Source organism: Lagopus leucura, unplaced genomic scaffold (genome assembly GCF_019238085.1).
Source record: "Lagopus leucura isolate 7727_CA_CO unplaced genomic scaffold, USGS_WTPT01 Super-Scaffold_810, whole genome shotgun sequence".
NCBI classification, from domain to species: domain Eukaryota; kingdom Metazoa; phylum Chordata; class Aves; order Galliformes; family Phasianidae; genus Lagopus; species Lagopus leucura.
This window is the reverse complement of record NW_024962261.1, coordinates 10088154-10098064: the sequence shown is the minus strand read 5'-3', so window position 1 is coordinate 10098064 and position 9911 is coordinate 10088154. Positions and strand designations below refer to the sequence as shown.

Below are 9911 nucleotides of genomic sequence, written 5' to 3'. Positions count from 1 at the left end.
GGGATCTGTGGAGGGTGAGCCAGGCTGGGGATGAGGGTGGTGAGGACGGGAGGGGAGGGGAGGGGAGGGGAGGGGAGAATTCTGTAAATTGATTATCTGTTTTGGGAATGAAGGTTTGCTGACAGTAGAAAATATTGATTCCATTCATCATGGAGAGGAGATCAGTTTGGTAATCTGGACTATCAAGATAAGAGCTTTAGAATCTCTGCAAGAGACTGATAAGAGACATTGTAGGAAAAAAGCCTCCTGAGTGGGGGTGGTGGAGTGTGGTGGGGATTTTTATTGCTTTGGTTTTTGTTGTTGTTGTTGTTTTTCTTGTAGTGAGCTTGCATTGCTAAAATTGGTAACTAACCTGCTTGATTGCCTTAGTGCCTGCCCTATTTAGCACCTTCCTGCTCTTGCTGTGAAAAGAACCTTCCTACAGAACTGAAGACACAAATCCATAGTCACAGGTTTTAAAAGCAGCTAGAGACTATGCATTTTTATATACACAGAAAGCAATATGAAATCACTGACTTAGTAAAAGTCTTCACATGCCTTCCAGAGCTGCTTCTGCACAGCCAGCTCTTCCATGTGGATTCACATTCATCTTTCTGAGGTATCTTAAAAGCACACATGGTCAGAAATTACAAGGTAAACCATAAAAGCTCCCTACCCAGAAAGCACCCCAAAAAGCACTCATGACAACCCTGAAATGTTTTAAGTTGAGCCCTCAAGATCAGGAGTTTTATTGTGAACCTCAGCCTTAGACTTCAGTACTTCAGAGGCAGGATAAAAGCAAACATAAATATCAGAGGAAGTCAAGCTTTCAGGCAGTATTTATGACAAGCGCATGGCTGATGCAAACCTGTAGATTTCAAGAAGAAATACTATTTGTGCTTCTATTTACCTTAACAGCACATGGTTGAGAACTGTTCAAAGTGTTTAAATGATGTAGTGAGAAGAAGTAAAGAAACGTGTTTTTTTTTTTTATCATTTTACCATCATTTTCACTTATTTACCTTTAGAAGTAGGCAATCGATATATCAAACGTATAACAAAAACATAAAACGTATTAAGATATTAAAAAGATAATTAATACTTCTATGTATTGTTTCAGCTGCCTGTGCTGCTGGAAAACACTCTGGAAATGTTTGAAATTAATAGGAGTCTCTGCATAGAGCTTTCTGAATTACCTGACAATCTGATTTATTTATTAAGTGTAGCAGAAATGAGATGATAGTGTTCTGTTTTGATGACATATACATAAGTAACACAGAGGAAGTCTATGCACCCACGAGACAAGTGTGCCAGACATATAAGATTCATCATACGTGCTTTCTCTCACTTTCAAAGGTATTTCCTTTTCATTTTTGTTATTTTTCTTTTCCCTTCATCTGAAAGAAGAATTAAAGACAAAATTTGCACATGAGCGGAAGTGAGCTTTAGCAAAGGTCCAATAGATGATGAGAGGAATATGTATACAAATGTTTTCTAATCTGCTCACCAGATCAAAGTAGATTGGTAAAATGTGTCTGCTAACACTGCCTGTAATGAGTGTTTCTCCTCATGCCCATATCCAGGTGTTGGGGAACACCCGTTTGCATTGTGTCTATGCAGAAACGTGTCCTTTAAGACTGGAATATCCTCTGCCAAATGCTTTGGCTGGGCATGTTCATCCCACAACAGCTGGCAGCTCTTCTGTGTGTGAAAACACAGAGAAAAGAGGAGCCAGAAAGGGCAGCTCCCTTCAGCACCAAGTTATTTCTGCTGCCTTTGCAGCAAAGGGAACATTTCCCACCCAAAGCAGTGCCAGTGCTGAATGCTTTTGGCAAACACAGCCTGCCAGGCTCACTTGCTCTGGTGCGCCGGCAGCCATCCTCACATTTGGCAGTGGGCTTTTCCCATTCAGGGTGACAGAGATCACATCAGAAACTGTTACTCAGCTCTTAATAGGGCCAAATACTTTCTTCTGAAACATTTGTTACCCTACAGGCGGTAAAATACAGTCAGTTGGCCTGAATTTCTGTGCCTAGTTTACTAGGTCTAATAACCTCCTTCCAGTCTGAGTACTTTTAGCCATTGTAGATTCCTCTTTGAAGTCCTCACATCTTTCCAGTATGTGTAAACCCTTTTAAAGCTTGAATTTAATAACGTAGCCTTGAATCTGGAATTTCTGTAGATCATATTTTAGCTGGTTATATACCTACCTATCAGAACACAGTAATCCTCTTTGATTTGATGAAGATTTAATATTGATTGTTCCTAGCCTCTCTCAGCTCCTGGACATCTAACGTTTGCCAAAACCAAGAAATGAATGCTATAATCCAACTCCACCGTTAACAATGATCTGCATCCTGGGTTCACCCCTGTTCAGCATTGACAGGTTTCTTAAGCATCATACAGAGGTATTTCATGGCTAACCTTGAACAGTGTGAAGGCTCTTCCCCAGGTCTGAGCTATTCAGTGTTGTTCAGAACTAGCCAGGTGTAATGGAACAGAAAAGTGGGGTCTTGGGAAACTTCTTCCCTCTACCTGTGAATACCTCCCTGCTTTGCTTGCCAACACAAAAGTTGGAAGACACATCTGAGGCCCAGTGTAGTCCATACTGAGACCCTAAACAAGGACTTCTTCCTACCCTTCATCCTGAGCCACCCCTATGCTCTTTTGTGACACTGACATTCAGCAGAAGAATTGCAGACACAGAATTTTAGAGCCATTAAGGTCAGAAAAAAACTCTAAAATCATCTAGATCAACCACCCATCTACCACCAATATTGTCTGCTAAACCATGTCCCCAAGTACTGCATCTATACTTTGCTTAAAAGATGGTGATTCCATCACCTCCCTGGGCAGCCTGTTCCAGTTCTTCCTAATAACCTGAATCTCCCCAGCTTGAGACCATTCCCTCTCATCCTATCACTGTTATCTGGGAAACGAAGACAACCCCCACTTTGCCACAACTCTCTTTCAGGTGAGTGTAGAGATCAATAAGGTCTTTCCTGTGCCTCCTCTTTAGTCTGACCAATCCCAGTTTTCTCAGCTGCTCTTCATAAGATTTGTGTTCCAGGCGTTTCGCCCAAAAGATGGCTGCTCTTTGTCTGTGTTTTTGCCAGAGGGATCTCTTTCCAGAAGATGCTAAAGCTGGAACTTAGCAGAGGACCCTCATTTGTGCACTATTGGTTTTGCAATATGTGGCAGAAAAACAAACCATGGAGGGATGGGATATGCACTTGTTCACACACATAGGAAGGGGGCTGGCGGAGAATACAATGGGATGAGTCTGTTTCTCACAGAGAAGACCTGGACCGACCCAGAGTGTGGTGAAAACTCTAGGGTTAGCTTATCAACAGCACAATGATGATAAATCCAAGCAAATGCATTTCTTGATCAGATACAGAGTAACCTGTCTACTTTCTGTTACCTCTCCACTTGTTTGAGCTTCTTCGCTTATATCCACCTTCCCCCTTTCAATTCTCATAGCAGCTGCTGCACTAAAAATACAATTATATCCCTGAAAACTGATGGATTTCTATTCTGACACTTTGTCTTTGGCCTTTAGATTTAAGATTGGCTCTCAAGTGACCTCTGCCCCACAGGTCAGTAGTTAAGTCGCCTATTCTCTCCACCTCTTTTCATCACCCAGCCTTCAAAGGACAAAAGTCAGATCTGCCTTGCTCACACTGCTTTAGCTATGGCCACTGCATATCATTCTCTAGCAGCAGATAAATTCATGGGAGACAGTTAGATATGGGAAGATAAATTATTAAATATTTCCTTAATTGTGCGTCTCTGGAACACCTTGGTGCTGCAGCTTCTACTTCGAGCTCAGAACAAGATGCTGAGATGTATCTTAGTGTCCTAAATAACACCTTTTTGCCATTTACATTGGCTGACTCAGGAATCGTGTGGGTCTCCCTTAAGTCCACTGTAGCCTCATCCTCCCTGATTTAGGCTCACTATAACTAATAAGGCTGCTGAGTGCATGTATGTCTTACTGCAAAATTGTCCCAATCTGAACAACAACACATCTAGGTTTTAAAAAAAAAAAAGAAAAAAGAAAAAAAAGCACCATCCAGATCTGTGTATGCATTGCACAACATGCAGTTCTAGATGCAGTATGTTTCATGTCAGCTAGGATTTGAATCCACTGAATCCCAGGACAAAACCCTGACTTTATGCCTGGCCTCCCTCTGACCACAGGCTGGCCCTCACTAGAATTCACACAACACTAGAGCCTTCTTGCAAGACATGATCTCAGCACTTTTCTTCCTTTACTCAACCCCAGTCTCTAAGGAGACTTCAGTTACGATCCATAGGCACGAAGCAGATACTGAGAATGTGGAAGACCAAATGATGAACACAAGTCTGGACAACAGTCTTGTTCTTAGGGGTGCTGTGGTTAACTTAAACTTAAGCTTTACTGGCAACAGTTCCCCTAGGTTCTACAATAGCAGAAGAGTGCCACTTCTCTACTGGCAGTCCTGGCAGCCACCCTCTGTAAAAGGTAATCCTCATTCAGTCTGAAATGTGGAGATACATTCTTCTGTTGATCTTCATGGAAATTCTGAGTAAAGGAATGATTCATCAGGATTTCTGCTTCACAAAGGCATGTGAGGACGCCTCACTCCACTCAAGCTAGCATGTGCCATGAGTTGGAGAGAAACATAACTTATTTTTTAACCTTGCATCATACCATTTTCTATCTGGAGACACCAAAAATTCTTCTATAAGATGACCACCTTAATTAGTTTTCCATGCAGTATTAAGAGCCATGTTATTCCCCTTACACCTCTCCCTCCTCCCCCTGCCCCCCCCAAAAAAAGGAAAAAAGTGCCACTCAACCCACTTTAGCACTACTAGATACCTGTAGCAGACACAGTAGGGATCTTACTATTAGGGACTATTACTATAAACCTTAGTATAAGTGACTATTATGTCATTTATACTAAGGTTTTGCCACTGCCAAGATATGTGAGAGATGTTTTCAGCCAGCTACAACTGATGTGGTAGATCTCCATGCCACAGGAGCCATTATCTTCCCAGACAATTTTGAGTGTACCAACCAGTGTGGCATTACCTGCAGCAAGCAGAAGATCCTCTCTGAGTTGACATAGCCTTGCATGGTATAAATACATATCTTCAAGTTCACATTTGCCGATTTCATTATTTTTATATAGAATCCCCTGGGAAATCTTTCTCAGGCATGTTTTGCACAAACATGCCTCTCTTGCACATCATAAAGTACCATTGAATGTTTTGAGTTGGAAAATCACCAGAAAGTATTAGTGACAAAAAACAAAGAATTCCTAACGTTGTCTGTCATCTGATATTACTTCCAAGTTGTTTCTAAGATCAAGAATCTTGCATAAGGTCTAAATAGAAGAATGAATATTTACTGGAAATTACATTGCAGTGAATCTGATATCCTCTGCCAAGTGGTATGCAACTGTAAAACAAAATTTTAGAGAAATTTTTACGGACAAAGAGAGATTCATTTCTTAAATAATTTATTTGGAATATATTAGATGTTAAATAACATAATGTAGCGCAAAACGTGATCAGGCACACCATATTTGTTCCTGATTGTACAGATAAGAAATCCCCAAAACACGAAGGAAAAAAAAAAACAACCTGACAAAAAACTCTTTGGCCAATAGATTTAGTCAAATACACATGGGATGTGAAAGTAGGGGGCTCCTAAATGGAGAAGAAGAAAGAAAACACTGATGAGAACCAAAACAATACTGAGAAAGGAACTTGAAGGGATAGGGAATATTACAAGCACGTTACATTGCAGAACTGACAGGTTTCCTTTTGCCTTCCCCAGGCAATAATTCTGCTGATGAGATACTTTGACTTGTCTTGGTGACACATGTTTCTTAGGACAGCAAGTGGCTGATAGAACAAAGAACACAATCACACTTCACCAATCAGTGCTCTGATTTATTTGGACTAATTCATTGAAAAGCTAGAAGAACATCTTGTCTCATTACCTTGGATGCAGAGGTGGGGAGAAGGCAGTGCTAGTTGCACAGACCATGCAAAAGACTCCTATGTGTTTCCACTCAGCTGCTCTCCTGTACCATCTTTAGCCCTCAGAACTCAGTAATGCAGGAACAAGCAAGTGGAGATTCACAGTGTTCGGAAACAAGATGGTCATTAACCATTTAAACTTTTTTTTCTTTTGGTCAAAGGTTTCCAGTGATATTCCTGCACCCCACAGCATCAACCCTGTACGGAGTGAGCAGTGTTGTTCTGTCAGTGCATTAAGCAGCACAAGATGCACTTCACAAGAACCAGACCTGTCCAAGGAGGAAGGAGAAAAGTATGCCTGCTGTTTGGTGAAGCTTTAAATGCAGCTGAGCTGTGGGTGGCAAATACCCTCAGGTAGAAGGGCTGTATTTGTTACCTAAACAAGCCCTGTCTCCGCTTCCTGAAGGCAGCTCCCTGTGTCACAAATAAGAAGAAACAGCCCAGGGAGATGCTTTGGCATGTGGATGATCTGTTTCTTTACCTGCCATAGAGTTTTTTCTAAACACTGACACGTACCTTGTTTCATTTGGAAATAGAAAGGACTTTTGTCAAAGGAAATATGTGTTAACATTGAAGAAGGTCTACTTGAGCCCAACGTAATTTTTTCTCTTGCTCTCAGCAGCTTTGTACCTTTGCAATGAGCAGGACAAATCTTTTCTGATACAGGTTATAATTCAGGGAATTGATTTGTGTAACAACCCACAGTGATCACCCTCACAAAACTCTGCTCATCCTGCTCATTGCCTGAATACAGCATGGTGGCTGCCAAGACACCTGGCATGCAGCCTGTGCCAAACAGGCACTAGAGCACATTGCTCATTACATCCCACCTGTGCACGAGAAGGGCAGTGGTCGCTTGTGTTCCATAAAGGTTTTCTGAGAGTGTCATTCAGGCCTTTTTCCTGAGACCTCTTGCTCAGAACGAGGGCTTCCCCTGTTTTTACAGCTGTTGAAGAACAAAGGCATTTAGCCAGCAATCTGCTTGATGGGTTTTGATAGCAGCTGGAGTGTAGTCAGCCAGCTTCCTTCATGTACACATGCTGTGTACTGCTAGGTATAGGCTTCACAGATTTCTCTGAAATTCATCTTTGACTCTACCTTTATTTTAAAACAACACTTTTGTTTCAAGCTAATTTTAAATTTTGTTAAATAGCATTTTGCTGTAATATTAGGGATTCCTCCAGTCTGATAAAGATGTAGCCAGGTTCAAGGGTCAGGATTTGTATTTTCAAAGAAGTTCAAGTTGGAAATAAGATTTGCAGTGAATGCAGGTGGTTACTAGAACCAGCAGTGGAGGACTGGAGAAAATACAACATCCCTCAAAACCTTTCACTGCCATGGCCAGGTGTCTTTTTGGACACGTTTTGTGGCACATTCATCATTTCTTAAGCTCAGAGTGCTTCTTCAAAATGCCAAGGAAGAATAATCTCTTCCCCTGACAGAACCACTGGATGGATTTCTATGGCCCCAACTGATAGAGGAGGTCAGGGCAGTGGCTTTTCTGGCTTAGAATTGTCTGTTACAGCAGTGAGTCTTTCCTAGTTCCCAGAGCATGACCTCTTTCAATTGCTCTTTCAATTGCTAGCTGACCAAGGAATTCCTTTGCCATTAAATGGAAACTTAAATAAAGCAGTAATAAATACAAATAAATCATCATTGTACATAGACAGGCAACCCACAAAGATAGTGACTATCAGACTAACACCAAGACAGCGTCTCTCGTTCTCTGCTAAGGAGATGAAGTCTCTGACCAGCATTCTGCAATGTTGCTGCTCATGCTAGGAGAAGAGGCACCACAGCTTTCAATGAGAGTTAGCTCCTCCATACTCTGCAAGCATGGGGCTTGCTGGAAGAATCCCAGGATGCTGCCTCGTGCTGCCACTGCTGTCTGCTGCAGGCCTGGCTCTCCCAGCACCTTGACAAGGAAGTTGATGTATCTCATAGCTAGCCGTAGTGTCTCATTCTTGCTCAGTTTTTTGTCTGGTGGATGGGTGGGAATAAGTTTCCTCAGCTTGGCAAAGGCGCTGTTGACATTTTGCTGCCTCCATCGCTCCCTGGTGTTGGTGAAGATCTTCCTGGTCATTTTCAAGGTGCTGTAAAGTAAAGGAGATGGATCTTGAGTGCTAGATATCCCTGACTTTCCTGCAGGCTGATGCTCTGGGCATGCCTTTGTGGCATCTGGGCATCACCTCTGTGGCAGCTGTGAACACTTGGTCATGATGCTAGGAATTCTTAATTGTTGCCCTCTGTGGCTGATATCGTTGCCCTGCACACACAGATTCACCCCACTTTTAGAAATTATGTCTCAGTATAAATCCACAATCATAGACATAGCAGCTGCAGACACCAGAGTCCAATAAAAATTTCACAAAAGAGTAAATGAATTTAATTTCCTTGTACAGCCCCGCAATGCTGCCTTTATCCCAGCTTCTCCAGCCTCCTAAGGTTCTCTCACAGGAAAACTCCCTTTAGCCTCCACTTCAGTCCTCTCAGCAGGCTGTGTGGGGCACCTGAGCACTTCTTGCAGGGTAAGAAGGGAGGGGTGGGCAGGACCATGACAAAACACCCACGTTTATCAAGGCCCATTTCACACCTTCTTGGGGGCTGTTCCCACCTGTCCCAAGTTTCAGAGTATAGCAGGAGATAAGCCATACATAGGTGGACCTTCAGCAGGGGCCTTCAGAAGGCAACAGCTGATGATAATGAACACATGGTTACTTTAGGATTACTTTAGGTTATTTTAGAAGATTTCTCCAGGGAAGCAATGATCTGGTTCCCTGCCCACATTGATGGCTCACTGCTGGTGACAGGGATTCTCCGGTTCAGTACACTTAGGCTTCTATTTTAGCCTCTGAGATCTGCTAAGACTAAGCCACAAATGCCACGAGTGCTCCTGGGCAGGGTTCACAGGCTGTAAAGGGACAATGTGATGCCTACAAAATGTGCAGGCATTCCAAAAGTCCATGCAGATGTTACTGGCCATGCTGCTTCACAGTGCTGAGCAACAAAGGGGACCCAGTGCCCAGAACAGACCTGGAAACAGGACACTGCTGTGCTAGGTGCAATGGGTGGTTTTAAATGCCATTTATTAGAAACGTTGTCAAAAACTTTTGGAATTCACCTAATCCTGCTCATTGATGTTTTCAGCCCATGGGAGACTGGCTGTCAGGCCACCCTGCTGTTCTTGCTCATTTCCATTTCCCAGGAAAGCCCTCAAGTTCTGCTCAGAGATATCTGATGGCTGTAGTTCCCTCTCAAAAGCCTTCCCTTCTGCCTCACAGCCGTGTGGGAGATATTCACTCTTCCATTTCTGAAGTGTTTTTTTTATGCCAATGGCATGCAGACAGCTGGAGCAGAGAAAACTATCGACAGCAAAGGGACTAAAGGACAAATGCTTCCAGCTTCTCTCTCATGAATGTGAAACTCTCAGCTCTTTGTATTAATCAGCAAATTCACTCTCAGGGCAGTCCTAGAGGCTGCAAAGCAGGGGAGGCAACGCTCCTCACGCTCAGAACGGAAAACACTGGAGATCCCTGCTACGAAGCCATAGCCATGTGAAGAAGCCTCATGCTGTGCGAGGTGCTCACCTTCATCGAAGCATGTGGCAAAATTCTGGGTGAGTAAAGCAATCCCACTGTGACACAGAGATCAAGTGGGTCTTCCTTGGCAGGGAGGCAAGACACGCACAGCAGACGGGAAGTCCCCTCTCAGCACCTTCACTTCACAGTCTAACACTCCTTGCAAATCACCAGGCAAACACAGCTGTAGGGCCATAAATCATGTTGGAGCCACATTCAGACACCTCCATCAGAGACGCACTCATGTAGACTATATATGGTTGTGCTCCCAGGTGGTCTCATCTGTAGCTTCTACACTGCTACCTCACTGCTATTTTA

General features: G+C 43.0%; 1 protein-coding gene across 2 annotated transcripts; it reads right to left on the bottom strand.

Moving 5' to 3' along the window:
- Positions 1-7564: 7564 nt before the first annotated feature.
- TAL2 (TAL bHLH transcription factor 2) lies at positions 7565-9670 on the bottom strand. Of its 2 annotated transcripts, none has more exons than XM_042866306.1 (2): positions 9603-9670; positions 7565-8108 (listed from the first exon to the last, which is right to left on the bottom strand). In XM_042866306.1, the coding sequence occupies exon 2, from the start codon at positions 8096-8098 to the stop codon at positions 7745-7747; it is 354 nt and encodes a 117-aa protein (XP_042722240.1). In that variant the 5' UTR covers positions 8099-8108; positions 9603-9670; the 3' UTR covers positions 7565-7744. The 2 variants fall into 2 exon arrangements, with proteins under 2 accessions (XP_042722240.1, XP_042722239.1); XM_042866305.1 differs by lacking the exon at positions 9603-9670 and adding an exon at positions 8205-8418.
- Positions 9671-9911: the final 241 nt, after the last annotated feature.

Excerpts from the sequence above, each read along its gene's own strand:
- TAL2 (XM_042866305.1), bottom strand. The coding sequence starts at position 8,233 with ATGACCAAGTGTTCACAGCTGCCACAGAG. Across the intron at positions 8,109-8,204 it reads TGTTCACAGCTGCCACAGAG|CACCTTGAAAATGACCAGGA; the intron begins GTGATGCCCAGA and ends TTTACTTTACAG.